The sequence below is a fragment of the Ustilaginoidea virens genome, chromosome 1 (genome assembly GCF_000687475.1).
Source record: "Ustilaginoidea virens chromosome 1, complete sequence".
Lineage (NCBI taxonomy): Eukaryota > Fungi > Ascomycota > Sordariomycetes > Hypocreales > Clavicipitaceae > Ustilaginoidea > Ustilaginoidea virens.
In genome coordinates, this window is record NC_057316.1 from 6,163,402 (window position 1) to 6,187,585 (window position 24,184).

A 24,184-nucleotide genomic window follows, 5' to 3' on the forward strand; every position below is an offset into this window, starting at 1 on the left:
GACGGATAAACAAAGCCCGTCGCTTATGACCGTTATATACCTGCCTGCATGATGAAAACAACATTGAACTCTACGGAGTAGCGCGCAGACTTTTACCTTGGTACATGTACCTTAGGGTATGTACCTAAGGTACCTTAGGTGCCCATGGTAACAGACGTCCCCACCCTGCCACATCAACTGATGTGGTAAACGGGACATGAAAGTGAAACGACCGCATGTTGATGACATTATCTGTAGCATCGAGGGCTATTGAGCCTCTTCACTCATGGATTTGTCGTGCCGGGTGTGGTTTTCGTCCATCATGTCTGGGTGTTTGCTGCACTACTCCACATCTTGGAACTGAAACCTGGGACAACGCAACCAGCAATACTCGTGCACACTGGGAAGGGGCTTTGTTAAGTGGAGTGAGTGGTTGATGCGTGAAACAACCGCGCAGGATGGCATCGCGCTCCACCAGACGTCTCGGGTTCAAATCAAAAGCACTGACGCCACTGCTCGAGTGCTTTAGTGCCGATGCTCGTGAGAGAGCACTTAGCAAACCGACCGACCTTGGGTGTGAGTGTGAGGGAACTGCAACGGACGGAGTCGACTTGCCTTCCTTGCATGTGGCTGGCTACTTGGTACCAACCAGCTGACGATATGTACTACTGGCCAGATGCGCAACGCCCCATGTGTTATTTTATTCATTCATTTATTTATTTATTTATATTTATTTGTATATTTATATATTTATTTATTTATTTGTTGGATGGCCGAAGCAAGCCAGAGGAGGCCAGCGGATAACGCACTGGTAAAGGGAACCAGAGCACTGCACCGCATTTCAACAAGTAGCAATCCTCAATCTTGGATCGTGTCGCCGTGTCGTCGTGTCGTCGTGTCGCCGTGTCGTCGTGTCGATCGTGTCGTGTCCTGGTCTCCACAGCTCGTCCTGCAACCCGCTCCGTCGGCGCCCCTCCCTCTCTTCGGCTTGATGGCTGATGGGTCCCTGCAACATCCCAACCCAGCAGGAACGACCAATGACCGTTCGATGTGGTTGGCTGGTCGGAGCGACCGGGGGTTTTGCACAGATGGGCCCATCTTGCATGACAGCAGCCAAATTTTGTTGGTTCGAACTTCGAACCAGGCTTCTTCTTTAGCCTCTTTTGTTTGATTGACTCAACTACCTCCGAGGTACCCAAGGTAGGTCTGGGACAAGACTCAGGAGGGAGGTACAATCGCCGTACGGAGGAACTGCGCCTCATCATCTGGCTCCAGGAAGTACCGGCCTCCTACCCACCAGGTGGCCACCCCCCCCCCTTCCCCACCCAAATGCGCAGATAGTATATTGTTTCTTTGTGCGATCGCTGGCCAGGAGGTAGCTTGGGTACCTCCTCTTTGGAGGTACGTATCTATGTGTACTGTGCAGTGTGCAGTGTGCAGTGTGCAGTGTGCCTTATGGGCTGCCTGCAACGGGCTTTGGAACCCTGGTCTGAGGCTTATGAGGGTCCCTACGGTTTGCCATCCTCTCGACTTTGTTGGTGTTTTGTGGACGTCCAGCTTCTCCGTATTTCGCCTTCTGTTTCCGTCTAATGCCATCACTATTATTACACTGAGGCCAGCTCGTCATGCCGGCTTTTATACTCGCGTAGTATTTCTGTCTCGCTCGACTCTTCAAGCTGGCCTCTGCCCATTCGCTCCCTTGTCCCCTTTCATCTCCTCCCCGTTTGCCCCCATTCTGCTTCCGCCTTCTGGCCCCTTCCTGCCCTTCCTGCCCTTCCTGCCCTTCCTGCCTCGCCTTCCTCGCCTTCCTCCCCCTTCCTCCCCCTTCCTGGCCCAGGCTGGCTCCTTCCCCCTTTTGTGTCCTCGGTTGCCTTGAATCGCGGTCGTGGCCCCCCGTCCGTGGTGGTCATGACTGTAGTAGATGTGATGCCCTGTGTTTCATTCATTCTGCCTGATCAAGCCGTCATGCCCCGTTTTTCCTTCGAGTATACTAGTGCATGTGGGATAAGAATTGTTGATAGTTGTTCCGAAAACTGTAGCCATTTCCAAATTCCAGCCCCATCTTTCGTCGTCGTTGCTGAACCCCCCCCTCGACTTTCCCTCCCTTCCCTTTTCCACACTTCTTCACCACCTCAACCACCTTCCGTCAACCAAATAAAAAAAAAATTTAAACCAACCTCGCGGCATCGATTTTCCTGTGTCGCAGCGTCCTCTTCATCGCCAAAGCCAGATCATCTTATGCAGCCATCACTGCTGTATCCGATGCCATAGCCTGCTTCGTCTGAGACTGTGCATCGGGTCAAGTTTTGGACGGTTTGCCAGGCGGTGTCTGGCCGCGGCACCTGCCCGACCGCGCACCTTTTCTTCTTGAGGCTATTCACAACCCGACACCTCTAGGGGGTGTCCCCATGCTGGTATTGCGTCCGCGCACCAGCACTCTGGTCATTTTCCAGCCAGTCACATCGGTCCGCCCCACGCCCTGCACCACCAACCAACCAAGTCGCGCCTTGGAAGGCTCTCTGACCCCCCATCACTGGAGCCACACGCCATCGCATCCTCGCCAATACACCCCTAGCTTTTGGCGTCACCTACCTTGATTTCAAGAAAATCTCCATGGCAGAACCGCACTGCGGACTTTTGAGCGTCTGGCACCCCCCGACATTCTTTTCTATTCCCTCTTATCTTTTCTGCTGCCTCCCGTCCACATCCTAAGTCGTTTGGCGCCCGGCCGTCACCCCGCTTCGCATCCATACCGAATCCCCCAAGACGCCCTCGGCACCGTCCATCAAGCGGTTGATTGCCACACCTGTTCGTCCATACTCGGGATCTTCTGATGTAAATTCCGCGAGGCAATAATACTCGCCAATTACGACTCTTGTTTCATGACGGTTATTACTTGACGTGCTGCGGTAGAGCTCAAATCCTCACACGTCTACTGGCGACCCCGGATACAGTTTGAGTGCGCCATAGCTGCCTTCTCCACCACTTTAAAGTCTATACACGATCCCACCGCACTAAGATTCCCGTGTCTTTCGGCGGCCTTTGCACATTCGCGTCCGTCGCTGGAACAATGGACAAGGACCGCGGAGAGATTGTAGTCGGGGATCAGTCTCAAGCACATCGTTCATTGGCCTTTCAACAATATCAAGAACCGTCCCCGGACAACAGTGCCACCAGTGGACGCGCGCCTCCACAAAAACGCTACGATTTCGTTGACGGCCAGTGGGTTCAGCTCACTGCTGCAGGCCTTCCGCGCAAAAAGCCGGGCCGGAAACCCGGCACGACTTTGAAGCCCAAGACCGCCGATAGTCCCGACCAGGCAAAGGCGCGGAAGCAGCGAAAGCCTCGAGATCCTAGTGTTCCACCGCTTCAGCGCAAGCGTAAGATCGCTCCTGCCTCGGAAGCTGACGGAGACTCCGACACGTCAAGAACTGCCTTTAATCACCACAACATGGACACAACCTCTCTGTCCCAACACCAAAAACGTCAACATTCAGAGTCCTCACCAAAGATGGCCAAGAGGGAGGGATATCCTGGGTCGATGCAAAGCATCTTAAACGCCCATTCGTCTGCTACAACATCTCCATCCGCCAGCACATCCATCCCCGTCCGAAGTAGCGGGCTCAGCTACGACCCCATTCGCGGCAATTATGACCCCGTTCGAGAAACCCTCACGTCCAGAATTTCGAACTCTTACTCGTCTACGTCTGGATCACCACGCGGCCCAACACAAACGACGAATCGATCTCCGTCAATAGCTAGTTTGATTGAGCCGCCAGCTCGCCCTGCCACCTCTCCTGGCCTGTCCAAACACGGGCATGCTGCTGATTCTGCCCACGGTCGGCTGCAAGCCAAGGACTCTTCATCGATACCGCCATCAACTTCAGTCGTTGGCGCTCGCCATACCACGTCGGCAAATTCGGCGAGAGACGGCGTTCCTGCCCCAGCCCAAAAACCAGTTGTAAATCATGCAAACTTCACTACAATATCCAACGGTCCGATTCGAAAAGCGTCGCCTAAAATCAAGCCGGCTCTCGGCGTATCTACCCCAAGAACAGATGCCTTGGACGACTTCCAGGACGGCGAGGGCCGATCCATCTTGGATTTCGGAAAGGCTCGCCCCGGGGAGGAACTCCAGGCCCCGACTATTGTGCTAAGCATTCCCATCGAGGCTGGGGAGACCAACAAGTATGTCAATTTCATGCGCTTGGCTGAAGATAGGTACGGATGGGATGCCCTCCATCCACGCCTGGCTGCCAACCGAGACCGGAAAGCACGTATCGCCGCCGCCACGGCTTCATTGGAAAAGACAGAACTTGGCCGCGAGTCTGGTGATGAGATGTCGGTGGATCTCTCCGACGGCGAGGGTAGCAACCCCGAAAATGGAGTGGCCAGCGGCCCAGAGACACAGTTGAAGCCTAAGAAGAAGAGAAATTTCAAGGAAGATCAGTACGATGTCCAGGACGACTTTGTCGACGATTCTGAGCTACTATGGGAAGCCCAAGCAGCGGCCAGCCGAGACGGCTTTTTCGTCTATTCAGGTCCTCTGGTGCCCGAGATGGAGAAGCCTTCAATGTGAGTTTAAGATTGTCCAATCAACCCTGGGCTTCAAGTGGCGAAACTAACATGTACACTCAGACCTCATGAACGACCCAAACGTGGTCGCGGCAGTCGGGGAGGCCGCGGCAGTCGAGGCTCGACAAGGGGCGGCGGCACTGGCACTGGCACTGGCACTGGCGCTGGCGCCGGCGCCGGCTCAGGTGCAGGCACAGGCACAGGCGCAGGCGCAGGCACAGGTACAGGCACAAGCCGTGGCGGTGGCCCAGGATCTCGCGGGGGCTCAATTGCCCGGAAGCCTCGAATTACGAAAGCGGAGAGATTGCAACGCGAGCGCGAAAAGGCAGAGCGTGAAAGCATGGCCCAGGTTTCAAAGACGCCCGCGAATGGATACGTGCTTCAGCCTCTAACGCCGGCGCATCCCGTCAGCGAGCTGGGAGCTTAGAGGGCCCCCAGTTACCGGTCGCCTTACGCCTGATTCTCTCCGTCACAGCAGACGACGATACATGCATGACCTTTGGTGGACTTGCTCCACCCGCGCTGCTCGTCTCCTCCCTCTTCCCCCTGTTCAGTGCATTTCCGTGGCGCACGTAATATTCTTATCGGAGTTTGTATTTGGGAACTATCGGCGACGGTGGCAGGCAGCCTGGAGAGGAGAGAGAGAGGCGAGATGGGATCAAGGAGGTTTCGTTTGCCCGCCGATATTGTGCGGGATACCTAGTCGCCTTTTGTTGGAGTGAGTGGAGAGCATGCAATGATGACCATCATCCAAGGTTGGTTTTTCTTTCCCCTATGTAACCCCTTCCGCTTTCCCCCCTCCTTTTCCCCTTTTCTCCTTTTCCTTTGCACAGCGGCTTTGCAAGTCATGTAAAAGACGACGAAGCTTTGTGCTGTTATGGCGTTGGGGTGATTGGTATTGATAGCTGAAGGGGGGTCATGCGGACTGCGACTGGGGTGGAATCCTGTAGAATACGTGTCCGCTGTGTTTCGCCCGTTGCAGCAGAGACAGCAGCATCCGGAGGCACACACTTGCATTGTAAGCTTTTGTACATGAGTTTGCCGCATCCAATGCCGCACAGCAATGCCAAATCACGGCAGACGTAAGGGGAAAGCGTACGGGACAAGGTGGGACAAGGTGAATGTTGCGTCTTGCGTTCGGTTGGGCTGGTTTCCGTAGTTTCCAATCGTGGGAAGAGATTCTTGTCAGCTACCTTGCGAAGCCGGCACAGGAATAGGAAAGGACGAGTGTGCATGACATGACACGACACGACACGACACGACACGACACGACACGACACGACACGACGTGCAGGGGGGCTCTCACATCCATTCCATCCATTATGAATGAATCCCATACCCTAGGCATCTTTAGCATATGAGCTAGTCCGTGGGCTGGTTTTTCATCACATCCACCTTTGCTTTATAGGGACGTTATCAAGAGGGAGCAAGAGTTTGGCCGCTCCAGGTTGCGGGACGAGGGGAGTCCATCAATGCTTACTATGTACCTATCTTGACCGGCTGCCGACATCATGGCGGCTCGGCTTCAACTACCCAGACCTAGACCTGGGCAAAGCATCGCCATGGCGTAGCAGTCCATGCTTGCCTTTGCACGGGTCTGCCCATCTCGTACAGACATGCCAGCGTTGAACCATCTCCCCCTCTTTCCCCCCTGCCCCCCCTTCCCCCTTTTTTTTTGTTCCTTTTCCCGCGTTCGCCACTTCACAAACCGATGACGCGCTTTGTCCGCCCAGGTTTTTGTACTCGGGGAAAATATCGTAATATTGTGCGAAGAAGGGAAGAAGAAGAAGAAGACAAGACAGAAACAGGGGGGCCTTGGTTTGCCTGTGCTTCATTTCATGCAATGCTAACCTCGGGAATCTCGCCCGTTTCGTTCTTCTGCTCGTTGGCGACCTGGTACGTCGCCCTCCACCTCAGCTTGACAGAGTCTACTTTTCGAGAGCGATTGCCAGCGTGCCATACCTGGACGTGCTGGGTGATTCCGCGGCTCTGCTTGGGGGCGAGGTCGCGACCAGTCTGGGGGGTGAGCTGTAGCTCGTAGCCCTGCGAGTGGGGGAAAAAGAAAGAACAGCACGAGAGGAGGTCGAGATTAGTGCGAGCTGCGAAATCGGGAGTTGGGGCTCTCTTGTGGGTGTGCTTACTGACCTTGGTGACGGCAAGCTGGAAGTGGAGTCCAGTGAGGGCCTGGGCCGAGTTGTTGGAAAAGGAAAAGGTCATGGTGATGGGGATGGATCGGGGGCCGGAGCCACCACGGTTGGCCAAAAAGTCGATGCGCAGCTGAGATTCGTTGATGGTGCCTCTGTGCTCTCTGGGTTTGTCCGCCGCTGGTGGAGGAGGAAGAGACGAGGAGAAGCTCCACTCGTCGTCGCCGTCGTCGTTGGATACAGTTGGCGCTGATTGCTGAGGCGTCGACGTCGAGGTAAGCTGCAGAGAGGCAAACGGGTCGGCTGGGGCTGGATGATGGGCGGGCGGCCTTGGCTGCTCCTGGAGCGACGGCTGCGGCGTGCCCGTCTGCGAGGTTGCGGGCGACGTGAAGGAGGCGAATTGCGAGAAGGAGCTGGATAAATTCGACATGTTGCCGCTCGCACTATTGTCTCGTGTCACGGACGACAGCAGGGCCGGACCAGGGATGTCTGAAGAGAAAAAAAAGAAGCACAACATGTCAGTCAGTGTCAAGTCTTTGGGGCATGTCGATTGCACATTTCATTTTCATGGCAAAACGGGAGGGAAGACTCTGGCTTTTTTTTCTTTTCTTTTTTTTCTTTTTTTTCTTTTCCCCCAAGAGCCGCACTTACTCTGATTAGCCCCAAAGCCAAGAGCGATATTGCCCTCTGGGCTAAAACTGCTCGAGCTGCCGCCAATGTCGAGCCCCAGGAGATCGTTTTCCAAGCCGTTGGCCTGCGAGCTCCCGCCAGCAGCAGCGCTGTTGTTTCCGTCGGCATTGCCGGCTGCGTCACCGTCGAAATCTATCAGCGACAGTTCGTTTGCTGCGGATCCGGCACCCGGTGGTGATGATGATGATGACGGCTTGGGCGCAGGTAGGGGCGGTGCGCCAGCCGCAACCCTCGCCGCCCCTTCCATGTCCCCCTGCTTCATAAGTCTGTATCGTTCTGCAGTCCGATGGATGCTGTCGTTGATCTCTAGTAACCGAGCAACGGCTTCGTGATCGTCCGACTCTTCCTCGCACATCTTCTGGATCTTGGGCTGCGCGCTTTGCAGGGCTGAAGCTAGCTCACTGAACACATCCCCGTCCGACATGACGTCCCCCGGCTTGAAGGCCTCGAGCCGCTCTTCCAGCAGCCTGGCCTTGGCTTGAATCTTGGCCACCTCTTCTGCCGCCTTGGCGCGGTAGTCGGTTCTCGATCGGGTGTCGTAGCCGGCCATTACTTTCATGAGGCGGTTTGCTTCTCGAAGATCTTCGGGTGAGCCGCGGCGAATGAGCTCTTGAAGCTTTGCCGACTGGGCTTCCTTTTCCTCCTCCTCCATTTCCTCGGCCGATTTCAGGTTCTGGGTGTTGTGAAATGGTTAGCAAGGGTGACGCCGGCTTCAATGCATCCATGTCATCATCAGGTGTTGCTAACAAAAAAGATGGAAAAAAAAAAAAAAAAAAAAAAAAAAAAAAAAAAAACACACTCACGTCGCTCGGGTTCAGAACAGCAGCATCTTCTCGTCGGATTTCGGGAAACATGTAGCCCTTGTAGCTCAGAAGGCGATGCATGTCGCGAATAAAGCCCAGGTCCTCCTTGTAGCGGCTGGTTTCGCAGATGGTGACGCGCCATTCTTCGATGGCCTCGAGAATTTTGGCCTGAACCCTGGTTGCGCGCATAGGGGGTCGCTCAGGGAATCTGCGCACCAGCTCGTTGAGAAAGTCCTTGGTGCTGATCTGCAGGTGGAAGGGATAGCCGCAGTTCTTGACGCATATATCGAGGAGGCTGAGAGCGAGGAGGGCGACATTGGGGTTTCGGTGGTTGATGTAGCTGACCATCATGGTGGCTGCTTCACGAGGGGCCGAGCCTTTCTTGCTGTTGATCAGATCGGCAATCTCCAGACTCAGGGCCAGATTCGGCTCGTAGTTTTCGGGGCTGCAGGCGCCTTGGATGAAGCGCTGAAGCTGTGACGGGGCATGGCCAAACTCGGTCCAGCGATCCCTCGCCGCCGCCCTTGCTGAAGCGGCCTCCATGAATGGTCTTTTCTTAGCTCTTTCTGCTGGAGGCAAGGTGGGCGGAGGCTCGCTACCGCAGGATGCTTTGGTGAAGATGAGGCGCCAATCCCCGAGGAGCGGTCACGGCCTGGCGTCGGACGTGACGTGAGACGGGCTCGTGGATTCCTGGCAAGATTGAAGTGGCGGCAGACAGCGAGACACGATGAAAGCTTCCTCGATGCTGAACGGTGCGGTGCGGTGTGATGGTGGTGCTGGTGGTGGTGTGGTGCTGGCCCAGAACAACGGACAAACAGTCGAAAGCCAAAATGCCAGCCGGTCAAGGGCTCCTCATGGTTGCTGAGAGAGGGGCTGTTTCGTGATTTGCAACAAAATTCGAAGCTGCTTGAGCTCTGCTGGAGGATAGATCTCTGCTGGAGCCAAGACTCTGCTGGGAGCGAAAAGCATGTAGCTAGGGAGTAGTTATGATGGAACCTAAGTATTGATGTTTGCAAGACAGGAGGGACCTTATGTTGTCTTGCCTGTTACAGCCACAGTACAGTAGCGACTTCTCAATCTGGTACGGAGTACATACCTACCTACCTGGTACCAGATACCTTACGGAGCGAATGAAGAAATATACACAGTACCCACCAAGTACGGCCTCCGTGCCCCCGCCCCCACCAGGAAGGATTTTCCCGCAAAACGTGCAGACAGCTTGTCGCCCAACAAGGTACGGAGTACCTTACAGGTACCTACCTACCAGACACCTGCCTCAGAAGCAAAGCTGCCATCGTCAACTTCCTTCTCCCACACACACTCGCCTGGCACCCGCCATCTGCGCAGTGGAACCCCCCCGTCTGCTTAACCAAATGGTCCGGCATAAGAAAGACTTCGCCGCCAGGGGCAAGAAGGGCAGCCGAGGCGCTTACGGAGGCGGCGCGACGCACTCCCGCCGTCAGCGCTGCGACAACGGCGACGGCGGCGGCGACGGCGATGGCGACGACGGCGGCGGCCAGGCTGCACCCGCACCCGCACCACCCGCGTTCAAGGCAGCCTGTTGGGACCTGGGCCACTGCGACCCCAAGCGCTGCTCCGGGAAGAAGCTGATGAAGCTGGGGCTCATGCGCCCCCTGCAGCTGGGCCAGCGACACAACGGCGTCGTCATCACCCCCAACGGCCGGCAGGTCGTCTCCCCCGCCGACCGCGGCTTGATGGACCAGTTCGGCGCCGCCGTCGTCGAGTGCTCCTGGGCCCGGACCAAGGAGGTCCAGTGGAACAAGGTGGGGGGCAAGTGCGAGAGGCTGCTGCCCTACCTCGTGGCCGCCAACACGGTCAACTACGGCAAGCCGTGGCGTCTGAACTGCGTCGAGGCCCTCGCCGCGGCGTTCTTCATCTGCGGCCACGCAGACTGGGCGGCGCAGGTCCTGGCTCCCTTCCCCTACGGCCGGTCCTTCCTCGACATCAACTCCAGCATCCTGAGGCGATACGCCGCCTGCCGGGACGCCGCCGAGGTGAAGAAGACCGAGGCGGAGTGGATGGAGAGGCTGGAGCGCGAATACGCGCGGAGCAGGGAGCCAGGCGGCGCGGATGCCTGGACGACGGGAAACACCAACCACATGGCCATGCCGTCCTCCGACGAAGGCGAAGACGACGGCGAAGACGAAGCCGGTTCCCAAGACGACGCCGAGTCGGACAGCGACGCAAGATCCGACAGAGACGGCAGCGTAGACGCCATCTACCTGGGCAAGCAGCCCCTGGACCCCAGGCCAGGCGAGGCGGCCGCCACTCACCATGAAGACGGACCAGACGGCCAGCCGAGGCGTGACTGGGATCCCTTTGACATCTCCGACGGCAGCGACGACGACGCCGCAATGGAGGAAATCCGGCGCAAGGTGCTCTCCTCCAAGACCTTTTCCAACCCCAACCCGGAAAGCGACGAGAAAAGGAAACCCGCGGTAATAGCACGGCCCCAGCAACGCCAACAGTATCAGGTAGATCTCGATGCACGGCCCGATTCGGACAACGAGAGCAGCGGCGAGGAAGATGACAACGACGACAGCGACGCCCCGGATGATGACGAGTTCGATCACATTATAGAAGCAACGCCTGTCACGGACAAGATTGGTCTAGCCAAGCTGGAAAAGGAACGGAGGCAAGCTACCACGACCACGAAAAGCTTCTCCTCAAGCACGGTATCCGCGCCGCAAACATGGTAAAAGGCGCATTGATGGGCTCGCCACGGTACTATGCCGGACGTTTCTGGCCGTTTATACGTCGCAGAAAAGGACGTCTACATGCCCTTTTTTGTGTGGAACATGAGGGACAAAAAAGAGAGATGGCCCCCCCCCCTAATTTTCCGCGTTTCCCCCCTTATTGATCGGTTAATGTACACTCTTTGCTGCTCCGACCGTGGAAAGCGTCGTACTACATCGTCGCTGGCGTTTTTACTGCAACGCTCGCTTCTCCCGGACTTCTTCGTAGGCTTGAATCTGGTCATCCACCTGAAAGTCTTGGAATCCCTCCAAGCCGATGCCGCACTCGGCACCCTTGCCCATTTCCATGACGTCTTTCTTGACATGTTTAAGCGTCTCGATGTTGCCTATGCGCGGGGACCAATTTTTAGTTCCCAGCCGTGTCTGGAGAAAAAAAACATCCAGTGCCTTGCCACTTACCGTCAAATATGACTTTGCCATTCCGCAGCACTCTTACCGGCAATGACTTCTTGATCGATCCATTTCGAATCCTACATCCCGCAATGTTGACGACCTTCTTCTTCATGTTGATGGGGAAAATCTGAAGAACGTCAGCTTCGCCGCTTACCCGGCTTGTGATGTTCACAGGGAGCAGGTCTGATAGAACGGCCTTGGCGTCGTCTGCAACGTGGTAGATGACGCTGTGGTCGATAATCTTCACCCTGGCTTCCTCGGCACGTTGCTTGATGTGCGGCAGGATGGGCACGTTGAAGTTGACAATGACGCTCTGGGACGCAGCCGCATGGTCAACGTCGTATTCTGATATCGGACCAGCGGCGGAGCGAAGGACCTTGGCCCGCACCTCATTGTTGCCCAGCTCCAGGATGCTTCCGCACACGGCTTCCACGGAGCCGGCAACATCGGCTTTGACGGTGAAGTTCTGGTACAAGACGCCGCTGTCGGCTTGGCCAGCTCCGTCTTGCCCCGTCGCCGCTTCGGCTTCCGCAGCCGCTCTCTCCCGCTGTCGCTGCTCCTGCTGCGCCAGCTGGGCGGAGCTCTCCTCACGCTCGGCCATTTCCAACCGGTACTCGACGGCAGTCTTGGCCCTGCTCTCGCTGGGGGCTTGTATGACCTGTTCGCCTGCCTCCGGAAGCTCACGCCAACCCTGAATCTCCACGGGAATACCTGGCGGCGCCTCGGAGAGCTCGGTTCCGGCCTCGTTGCGCAGAGAGCGGACTCTGGCCCAAGTTTTACCCGCGACGATGAGGTCTCCCGGCCGCAAGGTTCCCCTGTTGACCAGCACCGTCGCCGCCTTGCCGTCTTGTTTCAAACTAGACTCGAGAACCCAGCCTTCTGCCATGCCGTCAGGCTCGGCTCGGACGTCGAGAACCTCGGAAAGGGTAACAATGTTTTCTTCCAGGTCGGGCATGCCCTGTCCCGTTTTGCCGCTAACGCAGACAACCTGCACGTCGCCACCGTAGTCCTCAATCTCAACACCGTGCCGCGCAAGATCGGCCTTGACTTGGTCGACCCGAGCATCTTCCTTGTCAACTTTGTTGATGGCCACGATGATGGGTACCTTGGCCGACCTAGCATGTTTGAGAGCTTCAAGGGTCTGAGGCATGACGCCATCGTCCGCTGCGACGACGAGGACGACAATGTCTGTGACATTGGCCCCGCGCTGCCGCATCGAGAGGAAAGCCGCGTGTCCTGGCGTGTCCAGAAACGTAATCTGCTTTCCACCGGACATCTGCACGACAAAGGCGCCGATATGTTGAGTGATTCCGCCATGTTCATGAGCGGCGACAGAGGACTTCCGCAGCCAATCCAACAACGTTGTCTTCCCGTGGTCGACGTGACCCATAATGGTGACTACTGGAGGGCGGCTGGGGAGCGAAGATACGTCTTCGGGACGAGGCCGAGCGCTCAAGTCTCGTTGAGAGCCGGTATCCACTGTCGGGTCGAAGCCGTATTCCATGGAGACGAGCGCAGCTGTCTCTCCAGTAATGATGGAGTCTGGACTGACGTTTTCAAACCCCATCTCTCCCATGTCTACCAAGAACTGTTCAAGTCGTTGCCTAAGAGCCTGTGCCAGGTTAGAGGCGCTGATGTATTCTGGAAGGAAGATTGGGATAGCGGGCTGCTCTTCTTGAAGCTGATGCTCTTTGCGCGCTTCTTTCTCGGCTTTTCGCCGTCGTTTCTGTTCGTATCGGTGTATCGATTCGTCGTCCCAATCTTCTTCATCCTCCATTCTGCGACCTCGTCCTCCCTTCTTCTGCTTTTTCAACCGTCGATCTTCAGGCTTGGGCTCTTGTTCGATTTCAAATCGGGATTTTCGTCGTTGGTTCTGCGTGCTGAACATGGCGTCTACGTTTGATGATGACGAGTTTTCAGCGTCGTTTTTGCTCCCTGTGATTGCGCCGGTCGAGTTCTGTCGCTTCTTGGCTTTCCCGTTCCTGATGTCTGTCAACCGTGTATCTAGCTCACCCCAGAAATCTTGCACTGGTGGAGGGGGTTTATCTGCAACTCCATTCGACGCCGATTTTGCTTGGGATTTTTGCGTCGCTTCCTTCGTTCGAGTCATGTCTGACCGCATACTAGACTCGTTCTCCGGGTTTTCCAGTTGGGACTTGCGATGGCTGAAAGTACCCCATCCTATCTGCCTTGGTGCACCGCCAAACGGAATCGGTTTCGATAGTGTCGAGGGCGCGTTACCTGACGGTCCGGGTGCCAATGTACCGGTAGCGGGACTGCTATCGGGTTTTTGACCACCGGCTGGACGTCGCGAGTCGGGGGTGACTGCAGACTGAGGGTCTCTAACCGTCTTGAAAACATCCGCAAGGACAGACTTGGACTTTTGCACGAACGCTTGATGTGTTTCGAGGGTTCCGCTAGTCGCTCTAGTCTGCACGCCCCCTCCCTCACCGTTGCCAGAGGCTGGCGTCGTCACGTCGGGAGTCTGCCTAGGCGCTGGTTTGATGATGACGCCACTGCGCTTCCTCGCCTCCATCTCATGTGGGAGAAGACTGGCACTCGGCAAGCCGCTGGCGCCTTGCGGCTTCTTGAAGGCTGCAAAAGAGCCCCAGGAGGTTGCTGCAGGGCCAGCAAAGCCCGTGGCCGACGGACCTTTGCTACCGTTGTCGCAGGCACGGAGCCTAGAGGTTGAGAAAATGCCCCGGGCAGATGGCGAGCATTGTAACGAGAGCTGGAGTCGACAACTGGCACAAACGAATGGCGGGCCACCGCGACCCTGTAGGCGAACAGGACGTGTTAGGCGATCCCGATATCTGGGAGTGTATGAAATGTGAGCACTTGGGACTCGAAGACTCGACTGACCTTCCACGCACGGACTCTTAACATTGCCGCGATAAAAGCCCCGGTTGCTGGCGACTTTTGCAGAACATTGGGGCGTGCGAGAGCTTGCAGAAAGGCGACAAAGTGTGATGCGTCTTGGATGTTGGTGCTGGCGGAGCTACTTTTTTTTTCTTCGGGGGGAAAGGTTGATTGATGAGGCGAGATTCCTGCCCAGTGGGTATCGATACGGGACGTAGCTAATGGAAGCTTTACTCCGTGGCCCGTACGGAGTACTGTGTACGGAGTACTCCGTACAGGTAACAGAGTACTGCGGAGTACCACGTACCTTGCGGATGACTGCACGGAGTATCGCGCGACGCGTGCGTATAGAAATCCCACAACACGTGCCATTTACCCACTTCCAGTGGGTTCTTCTGCCGGTCGAGTTAACAGGCCAATCCAAGGAAGATGATGTCGCTCGAGGCTCTGGGATTTCTCGCAGGGGCCAAAAACCCGTGATTGCTGCAAATGCGTAAGTAGGTACTCCGTACAGAGCACAACTGCTTGCCCTCATGCATATCAGACAACCTCACCATCTTCAGGTCCATAACTAGCTCCCGAGCCTCCTGAACATACGTTTGGCCTACTACTTCATACGTGATAGTACACAGAGCCCGCGTCGCAGCCCTTCACCATGGCACCGGCAAGGAGGACCTTGGCGGCGGCTAAAGCTTCTAAATCTTCCAGGGCCAACGGATCGCTCCCAACTCCTTTCAAGCCGCCCCCCGATGTGCTCCAGCCCTTCATCGAGGGACTGTCTGAAGATCATGTGTACATCACGCATGTCGACTCCAAGCCGGCTTCGTTCAAGCGCAAAATATTCCTCGTGCCTGTGGCCATGAACTTGGCCGTGTGCTTTGTCTTCCTATGGCGCATGCGCTACATTGCGCCTTGGTACTGGAAAATTGTTCAGTCGGGATTCGGCTGGCCCAACGACATGACCTTTGCCGTGGCAAGCTCCTCCTGGAAGGATTTCGCGTGGGAAGTGTTGAAGCGCGGAATCACCATGTTCATCGATTTTGTCTTGTTCGTGTTTGTCTGGCCATGGCCCGTGGAATTTGCCATGGGTCAGGCTCACGGCAACCCCGTGCTGTGGAGGTACAGTGTTGGCTTCCGAGACAAGGAGATTTATGTTCGGCGCAGTCGCGATTGGGACCGTGCTGTGGACGACATTTTCAGGGACGGGGAATCCAACAAGATGCTGTTTGCTCACATCAGCAAAGCTACTTCACCCATGCGCCAGGAGCAAAAGACTGGCTATCTGTTGATGGATGGCCAGTGGAACCTTGACTGGGCCGCCATGATACATGCCCACGAGATGGTCGATGGCAAGGTCGCGGCTCTGGACGCATTCAAGAATGTGGTCCTCGTCCATCACAAGGACTTTGGGTGGATGTGTTACGATTTGAAGGCCAGCATTGCCGCTGACGAGGATGAGAAACGTCGCAAGGTGTTTGCTTTCAGGAATGCCCTTGCGGAAATAGGCAAGGAAGACGTTTTCTACCGGTGGGTCGAGATGGTCCAGTTTGACGCCACTCAGCCAGGAGGATTTGGCCCCGAGCAACAAGAAGCCACTGCAAAGAAAATTCGAGACCTGTTTGAAAAGGCCAATGTCAACTTTGACGAGTTGTGGCAGGAGGCTGTTGGCGAGGCCAAGCTATAGAAGGCCGAGTTGACATGACGTTTGAACGGCATCGCAATACGGTCGCGGACTTGTACAATGAGAGAAGTTGATATATATATATGTATGCCAAGGTCACGGTGAGGCTTACCCTGGGGCTTTTAAGTTCCAAGGACTGGATTGGGATCAGGAGCTTATAAATCAATAAGAGTAAATTTGAAAGGCAAGACAAGACCAGCCGGGATACGTTACCGGCTTCTACCGACAAAGCAGGCAGCTGCACAGAGGGCATATGCCACCAGACCCAGCTCAAGTTCAGGGCTAATCAGATGGATCTGCACCATAGCCCTATCACGGCCATAGCGGCCATGGCGCGTGAAATTACTCCAACCGTATCCACAGAGCAGCTATCCTCCAGCGACGAGGGATGCAAGGGAGGCGTACTATTCAAGCAAGCAGCGACAATCGCGCTGCCTCGGCCACGATTTTGGATTTTGGAGGGCTTTGGTGTGCTTTGGTGTCTTTGGCGTGGACGTGCAGAGGCTCCGCAGAGATAATTACCGGGCAATCCACAATCCACAAACCACAATTCACCACTAGTGAAGCACGGAGAAAAAAAAAAAAAAAAAGAGAGGCGGAAAAGGATGTAAAGATTGGATTCCAGTCCGCGACAGCAAAAGGCTTCACTGTTTGTTTTGTTTGCAAGTCTGGGTGGGTCTGAGGAAAGGTTCTTGGGCCCCGCAGAATTCGTGGCGACTTGTGCGCATCGCACGGTGTCACACTGTGCCTCGTTGATTTCCAAGGGACAGTCTGGTTCAATCAATGTATTGCAAAGTTGGCGCATACCAGACGTCAACTATGCATGCATCGAGTTATTAGTGGCCGCCTACAGAACCCGACAGGCCTCGCTAGACCACTGGGCAGGGCATCGCCAGGCAGTCTGGTCTCCTCGGAATGCTCCATGACCTCCATGTCTGTACCGCTCCCTCCCACTGTGCAAGTGGACGCTCAGCAACTCGACAGCCCAAGCAAATACAGGGTGGGTACATGTGAATGCCTTTGTGCATGCCTACTTGTGCACGTATCGATTTTGTTGCCAGGATGGACCGAGGGTAGAGACCCGTGCAGCGGCTCTCTAGCGCTAGCTTGTTTCTTATTTTCCCTACGGAGTACATGCACTCAACTTTACCTCTACGTGTACCAAAGCGCTGGCACCAACCAGTCAATGGAAGCAGCCTCATCTTGCCTTGCCGTTGAAGCACCAGCAGACCTCAGCACCGCCAATTCATTCATCATCATCCCATTCCACGACCAGCCTCCTTCCCGTTTTCACGCTATCCCCCCCCCTCCCTTCCCCCCCCCAACTTCATCGCACAGTCGCAACAGAAAGCTGCCGCCAAGCCCCTGCTCTCTATCAGCCATCTCGAATCTCCTTCCCCCCCCCCTATCCGCACTTCACGGATCCCTGTGACCCGACGGGGCCGTCACGCCAGTGCCGTTTCCATCAGCCCTGGGTGTAGCTGTCCACTTTGAGTAATCCTCTCATTAGCCCGACATTGCGACGAGCCGCGCCTTCATTTGACGCCGGCGACCTCGCCTTTCCGAACCTCCATACTCCGCTCCTCTTATCGCGCCGCTGAAAATGTCCTCGTCAGGCCTAACACGGCGCCGTGGCGCTGGTGGAGGAGGCGGCTTGGGCAATGCTGAAGCTGAAGCCAGCAATGCTGCTTCTGCCAGAACCAATGCTTCCAACAACAATGCCAAGGACAGCGGACCCGAAACCAACTACGAAAAGAGCGAAAACGGCCACACGATTGCCTTTGATCCAAGGGATATGAGCGAGAGTGCCGAGCGCAGCAAACAGCCCAAGCTTACCATGATGGAGGAGGTTTTACTCCTTGGATTGAAAGACAAGCAGGTGATGATGACCTAGCGGCTGCTCTGATGTCATGTTTGCTTTTGCACCTGACCGAAGCCTTTCTTTGCTGACATGGAATTTGGCCGGGGGGTGGGGGGAATTCAGGGATACCTTTCCTTTTGGAACGACAACATCTCTTACGCGCTACGGGGATGCATTGTGCTCGAGCTGGCCTTCCGCGGCCGTATCAGCATGGAAAAGGACCCCTCTAGGCGACGCTTTCCTCCTGCCGACCGAAATATCGAGGTCATAGACGATACTCTTACCGGCGAAGTTTTGCTCGACGAGGCCCTTAAGATGATGAAGCAGAGCGAAAAGATGAGCGTCAGCTCTTGGGTTGACCTGATGAGCGGTATGTCGCTGGCTGACCCCTTTGTCCCCTCGGATACACCCCAAATTTGCATGAAAACGCTGCATCAATCTAACTCTGGGCAATCTGCATCAAGGCGAAACCTGGAACCTGATGAAGATTGGCTACCAACTAAAGCAAGTCCGTGAACGTCTTGCGAAAGGGCTCGTAGACAAGGGCATCCTCCGCACCGAGAAGCGAAACTTTCTTCTGTTTGACATGGCAACTCACCCCGTCGCTGATGGCGGCGCCAAGGAAGAGCTTCGTCGCCGTGTCCGCAACGTCCTGACTCAAAGAACCGTGGTCCTTGCCGGCAACCAGTTTTTGCCCGACAATCTCGAGTTCCGATATCTGCGCACAATCTGCATGGTGTGTGCCGCTTACGCCGCCAACGTCCTAGAAAACGCCCTGTCAACGCTTGGCCACGAGGCAAGGGAGAGGGCTTTTGCCCAGACGGATGAGCTGCTGGCCGACTACAGTCAGTGGCCGTTTGGGAAAAAGGCTACCAGCAACGGGATTGGTGCCAACCTGCCGCAAGTTATTTCTGAAGTGGGTGAAAACAGCAGTCCAACTTTGCACCAGACAGACCGCCATCCCCACCCCTTTCCCCTTTTTACCCTTGGGCTTCCCTCCCTTTTCTTTTTCTCGCCTTCCCGCAGCCATGACCAAAAAAGCAGAGGCGGGAGAGTATCTTTTTGTTCTAACCGTTTCTGCAACAGGAAGTGGGCAAAGCCAAGGACAAGGAGCTGCAGCTGGAAGTTGTGGCAGCCTGTTTGAGCGTCTTTACTCGCCTCGACTCCCTCCTATAATATAAACACGCCACCTTACAATTTAGTATTGCCATTACAGGGATCAGCACACCGGAGAGTAGGAAATAGCCTCATGGTTTGCGGCGCAATTGCTCCTTCGTAACCCCTGCCGAAATCCCAGAACGCCTTCGCAACCTCTCGGAGCCCGAGTCGTCCATATTCTCTCCACCATTGCAACGTTCCGCCTTCCCCATTCCGCCCGCTCTAGGTTGCGAATTCGGGTCTGAAGTGAACATGCTGGTTCTCTCTCCTGACGATTCCGTCCCCTTTGGGGAGCAAGCTTGTATATTTGGGAACCCGGGGGGAAAAAAAGGGAGAGGGGAGGGGGAGACCTCAAAAGGAAAAGAGGAACTCGATGAAGACCTTGCCAAAGGCTCTGAGTTGAAGGAATGCTATTTTGCGACCAAGTAGATGGGTGTATTTCTTATTCTGAGGGGGGGTGGAAGAAAAAAAACGAGAGAACACGGGGAAGGAGGTCTTTTCTGCCGGTTTTTTTCTTTTCTTTTGTTTCTCTAATTATGTGCCAAAGTTGATTTCCCCCCCCCCCCCCCCCTGCTTCACTTGATTCGCCTGTTGCTAGGGACTCCATGTCCTCTGCGGGAGCTGGTCCATGAAGCGGTAAAATGGCAACATTCGCTCTGACGGCTGGAGCTGAGTCCCAGGTAATCCCGATGTGAACGCCCCTGTCTGGCAGACTCTCGTACGCGGCGGGGCGGCATGATGCTCTCGTGCTGGCGTTTCGTCGCCTTGCTGATGTTGTGCCACGACTCTATTTGCTTGGACGCGCTCCCAAGACCTTTTTTTTTTTGTTTTTTTTTTTTTTTTTGTTTTCGTACGAGGGCACGGACTCGGCGATGCGTCTCGACCCGCGGCTGTGGTCATGGCACGGCATCAAGACGTCCTCCACGACGCCCTTGACCCATGTCCGGTGACGGGACGTAAAGTACCCGAGGCAGGAGGAATACACACGTGGCGGACGGCTTCCTCGTCCAAGTAGGAAAGATCACCGCCCTCGGATGCCATTCGCCAGCTGGGTATGGTGCACAGTTGCCGACGCCAACGTGATCCCCGTCTGGGACAGAGAGACAGCCGGTCCGCAGGCAATTTATGGCACGGGGTAGCTTAGCTTAGCTTAGGTACCTACAGTAAGTACGGGGGTGACATCGCGGCCAAGATGCAGAATCTGTTCAATTTTTTTTTTCTCTTCTTTTTGTCGGCGCCGCTTGTTTGCTCACTTTTGACTACGGACGGCCCCGAAACTCCCTTCGAAGCCTGGACGTCCGCCCTTCTTCTTCTTCTTGCCAGCCTTGCCGAGGAGCTTGTCTTCTCTGCGCTTCCGGATGTTCTCCTCGCGCTTCTTTTGTCGCTCCTTCTGGGCCTGCTCGACGCCCTTTGCGCGGTCTCTCCACTCCTTTTTGCTCTTCCGGTCGGCCGCCTCTTTGCGATTCTTGGCCTTCTTCAAGCGACTCTCGCTGTCGAGGATTTTCTCGCCTTCGGCCCGTCTTCGTGCCGTCAGCCAAGCCTCCTTCTCCACCACTTCGGCCCGCTTCTCGGGCTCCATTTCTTGCAGTCTCTTTTGCTGGTTCTGCACCTTGAGAAGCGCCGTCTTGACATCTGACGGGCCCTTCTTCTTGCCTTGGTTGAGCACGTAGCTGAGGTCATGCGACATGCGAGAGCCGTCCCCGAAAGCTACACGACCAAAGGAGAACCCCCCCGCAGAGTTGGCGTCGACTTCCACCGTGGGACTCATCACGCCTGGGGAATTCGAGGCCAGAGCCTCTTCCCGAAGCCGCGCGGCTTCTTGCCTGGCCTTTTTCTTCTCTTCCTTCTTACGTTCCGCCTTCTGCGCCTGCTTCGCGCGTCGTTCTTCGAGAAGCTGCTGTCGGGTTTGCGGACGGTCTGCCTTCCTCGCAGCTCGAAGAGCCTCGATCCTGGCCGCGACTCGAGCCCGGATAGCCGAGGTGTCTGCGGGAATCTTGATGTGCCTCGGTTTTTCAGACGGCGTGACGGTTGACGAGACGGAGGTGGTCGTGCTGGCCTGCTCGGCCGAGGCTTCCTTGACATGGCTCGTGTCGAACGTGGGCGACTGTGGCTCAGATTCGAGACCGGAAACAGAAGCTGCGTCGAGTTTTTCTACCTGGGCAGAGACGTCGAGCGGTCGCTTGCTGCCCTTGTCCTCTGCTTCTTTGGCCTCGTGGTGGCTATCCAGCTCTGCGACGGGTGGGGAGCTCCGGGAGTTCTGTGGCAAACTTTGCTTTTTGGCTTTCTTTTCGGCCTTTTTCTCCCGCTTGGCTTCTCGCTTAGCCTCCTTCTTGGACAGTGTCGGTTTCGGTTCTATCGATTCCGATGTCGCAATTTGGTCGCTGACCTCGGCCGTGAGTTTTGGCTTCTTATTACTTTCAGCCGCTTTCCTCTTCAGGCCCTCGCCTGGCTTCTCGGGCTCCACTCCCTCGACGGCTTTATATGAGTCGTCGTCGTCGTCGTCGTCGTCACTACCATTGACTGCCTCCTCCTGTTCTTGGCTCTCCAACTCTTTGAGCTTTCTCTTATTCTTGGCACGCTCGTCCATGACTTGTTTGACATTTCGGTTCAGTTCACTATCAGGATCGAGCTTTCGTCTTCTGGCAGCTGACGCTTCCTCTTTGGTCTGTTTCTTTGAATTCCATTGACTCTGAAAAGATGACTTCGTCAAAATTTGATTTCTTTCTTTCTTTTCATTTTGAAAAAAATTTCCCTCACTCTGTTCCAGCAAAGGGAATAGGCAAGAAGAACCGGGATATGTACACGGAAAAGCGGATGAAGACGGCCGGTGCAAAGGCTTGGTGAAGGGCTGACTGAGATTCACATACAGCTTTGTCATCTCCGTAATACATCTTGGCTGGAATAAGGCTCAGGAGAGCATCAAATGCCTTGGCATGATCGCGCAAGCGATCCTAATCTATAGTTAGCTCCAACGCTCCGACTCCATATCGAGGACTGAGGCGCGGGACAGGGAAGACTTGGAAACCAACTTGTAACGAGGAATCGGCCATGGCTGGCGGCTGCAATGGTTGAGTGTAGGGATCCTCAGGCAGGCGGGACACGCGTCCGAGACGTTGGCGGTTCAAGCATGAAACAAGCGCAATGGAAATTAGTACCGTTTCCGCGCTGCGAGGAGTTTATTCGCAGACCCAAGCAAGCATGAACGGATGGGTGGTAATGGAGGCGGTCGGGACTCGGGAAGCAGTTTTTTTGGTGGCTCTGGATTTTTCCGGCCGGAACGCCACACAGAAAGACTGCTTAGCCACCACCGCCACCTCAAGCTGGATCCGTTCCCCGCGCCCGCGTGTTACTTGCTCTGTGCGGAGGTACGGCGGGACTTGGTCTTCTTCGTCCAAGGGGAACCCAAAATGCTTCTGCAAACTGGGCCCAATGCTTCCGGTGCCAGACATCCTGGGCTGAGCCTAGAAACATTCATCAACATCATCGTAAGACTATGCATTTTTCAAAAGCTTCATGCCCGACAAGGGAGCCTGATCCTCCTCTGTCTTTAATGTCGCGGCATGATCGCGCCATCCACGTCTTCGATCTGGCAGCCTTTCAAAGTTTGAAACTTGTGCATTGATACAAGCAACAACGTTAAAAGACGGCCAATATTTCTATCCCATTTTCGACTGCTTGGCTTAGGTTGATGTGTTACTCTACGCTGGCACCAATTCAAAAACCACATACTGGTGCGGACTATCGCGATGAGCCTTGTCTCCCGTCAGAAACCCTCTAGACAGCGTCCCAACTTCTCCACGCCACCCTCGCGGGTTTTCAAACGTATTCGTTTCTGTTTCATAGCAGCGCGGACGAGGAATTGATTGATTTGACGCCTGAGTGCAACAACACCGGTTTCCGCCAGCGTTTCCAAATTTTGAATTAGATGCTTGGCCTAACAATCAGTGACTACACAAGATCATCCACGACCAAACAAACACGTGCTCCAAACATGTTGATCGTATCGATATGACTCATTTCTTTTTGCTTGGTTTCTTGGGCCCTGCCGCGGCCTCGCGTTTCTTGGCCTCTTTGGCCTCAATTTCTGCTTTCCGAGCCTTTTCTTGCTCGTCTCTCTCTTCCTTTTCAGCCTGCGTTGCAGAAAGTCAGCGGCTGCGGTTTACCCATGCCTCCTCAGGCCCTGTTTTGATTCAGTGGTTTGTGTGTTACGCACCTGTCTCCGTGCCGCATCCGCTGCACGCTGCTCTCGGATGAGCTTGAGTCGGGCAAGATCAGCCTTGGCCTGATCTGTCTTGCCCTCCGCCTGCATCTTCAGGTACCTCTCTTTGGCAGCCGCAGCCTCCAAAGCCTCTCGTTCTTTACGATTGCCCGGCGCATCCATGTTTTTGACTCCTTCCGCAATTTCATCCACCTCGTCGGTGCTCTTGGCTTGCTTCCGGGCCGCTTTCGAGTGGTTGGGATTGGCCGGCATGCCATCGTCGCTCTCATCGTCGCTGGACGGCATGTCGCCCACCTCGACAGTGCGAGACTTTTGCTTGGCGATGGCAGCCTCCTTGCGGGCCTTTTTCAAGGCCTTGCGGTCTTCCCGATTTTCGGATCCGGTGGCATCATTTGAAGGACCATCCTGGTCGCTTCCTTCCTCGGAGTCATCTTCATCGGGTTCCTCGTCTTCGGGCTGGTCTTTGGCTTCAGTTGACCACATGCTGACATGGTTGCCCTCAGCATCGACCGGTTGTAGTGAGCGAGAATAGTGTTTGCCACCTGTTTGCCCGACTGCAGTCAGCAGAGTCTCCACACGGATCATGTTCGATTTCCGCGTCGGCAGTAGACGTGTCCTCTGGTCTCCCTTGTCGGGCATCCAGCCGCGCTTACCTCCTCTCGTGGGCTTGTTGAATTTTCCAGCACGTCCACGAGCTGCTGTTGCTGAACCACCTGCCATTTTGGGTACGGCGATGCGGAGTTGGGAAATCAGAAGGTGGTGAAGTGTCTGACAAGGAATTGAAGAGGGAAAAAAAAAGTAGAGAGGGATGAGGAAAGAAGAAAAGATGTAATTAGGGTTCAGATAATGGATATCGGACGAGGAAAGCGAATCGTCTCACGCGCACAAGTAAGCTGGTGGAATCACTACTAGACTTCCATCACCCTTTGATGGCAGAAAGGTCAATTTGCTGGTGGCGGAGGCGGGGTAGCGGGGTAACTACAGTACCAGCACTGTAGATATATACATGTACCTACGTGTGCCCGTAATAACATTGAACCAATGA

At 55.4% G+C, this 24,184-nt stretch overlaps 8 protein-coding genes across 8 annotated transcripts; 4 read left to right on the forward strand and 4 right to left on the reverse strand.

Moving 5' to 3' along the window:
* Positions 1-3,049: 3,049 nt before the first annotated feature.
* UV8b_01414 (uncharacterized protein) lies at positions 3,050-4,981 on the forward strand (the record flags this gene model as incomplete). The annotated part of the gene is made up of 2 exons (XM_043138912.1): positions 3,050-4,554; positions 4,618-4,981. The coding sequence occupies 2 exons, from the start codon at positions 3,050-3,052 to the stop codon at positions 4,979-4,981; spliced, it is 1,869 nt and encodes a 622-aa protein (XP_042994846.1).
* A 1,409-nt stretch (positions 4,982-6,390) lies between these two features.
* On the reverse strand, positions 6,391-8,734 carry UV8b_01415 (uncharacterized protein; the record flags this gene model as incomplete). The annotated part of the gene is made up of 4 exons (XM_043138913.1): positions 6,391-6,597; positions 6,700-7,187; positions 7,350-8,061; positions 8,192-8,734. The coding sequence occupies 4 exons, from the start codon at positions 8,732-8,734 to the stop codon at positions 6,391-6,393; spliced, it is 1,950 nt and encodes a 649-aa protein (XP_042994847.1).
* Positions 8,735-9,564: 830 nt separating this feature from the next.
* UV8b_01416 (uncharacterized protein) lies at positions 9,565-10,911 on the forward strand (the record flags this gene model as incomplete). Its single annotated transcript, XM_043138914.1, has 1 exon — positions 9,565-10,911. One exon carries the CDS (start codon positions 9,565-9,567, stop codon positions 10,909-10,911), a length of 1,347 nt encoding a protein of 448 aa, XP_042994848.1.
* A 228-nt stretch (positions 10,912-11,139) lies between these two features.
* On the reverse strand, positions 11,140-14,247 carry UV8b_01417 (uncharacterized protein; the record flags this gene model as incomplete). The annotated part of the gene is made up of 3 exons (XM_043138915.1): positions 11,140-11,294; positions 11,368-14,137; positions 14,224-14,247. 3 exons carry the CDS (start codon positions 14,245-14,247, stop codon positions 11,140-11,142), a joined length of 2,949 nt encoding a protein of 982 aa, XP_042994849.1.
* Positions 14,248-14,875: 628 nt separating this feature from the next.
* UV8b_01418 (uncharacterized protein) lies at positions 14,876-15,904 on the forward strand (the record flags this gene model as incomplete). The annotated part of the gene is made up of 1 exon (XM_043138916.1): positions 14,876-15,904. The coding sequence occupies one exon, from the start codon at positions 14,876-14,878 to the stop codon at positions 15,902-15,904; it is 1,029 nt and encodes a 342-aa protein (XP_042994850.1).
* Positions 15,905-17,504: 1,600 nt separating this feature from the next.
* Positions 17,505-18,938, forward strand: UV8b_01419 (uncharacterized protein; the record flags this gene model as incomplete). The annotated part of the gene is made up of 4 exons (XM_043138917.1): positions 17,505-17,780; positions 17,886-18,132; positions 18,227-18,678; positions 18,849-18,938. The coding sequence occupies 4 exons, from the start codon at positions 17,505-17,507 to the stop codon at positions 18,936-18,938; spliced, it is 1,065 nt and encodes a 354-aa protein (XP_042994851.1).
* A 1,231-nt stretch (positions 18,939-20,169) lies between these two features.
* UV8b_01420 (uncharacterized protein) lies at positions 20,170-21,970 on the reverse strand (the record flags this gene model as incomplete). The annotated part of the gene is made up of 3 exons (XM_043138918.1): positions 20,170-21,609; positions 21,788-21,871; positions 21,950-21,970. The coding sequence occupies 3 exons, from the start codon at positions 21,968-21,970 to the stop codon at positions 20,170-20,172; spliced, it is 1,545 nt and encodes a 514-aa protein (XP_042994852.1).
* A 963-nt stretch (positions 21,971-22,933) lies between these two features.
* UV8b_01421 (uncharacterized protein) lies at positions 22,934-23,859 on the reverse strand (the record flags this gene model as incomplete). The annotated part of the gene is made up of 3 exons (XM_043138919.1): positions 22,934-23,050; positions 23,134-23,681; positions 23,793-23,859. The coding sequence occupies 3 exons, from the start codon at positions 23,857-23,859 to the stop codon at positions 22,934-22,936; spliced, it is 732 nt and encodes a 243-aa protein (XP_042994853.1).
* Between the last annotated feature and the right edge of the window lie 325 nt (positions 23,860-24,184).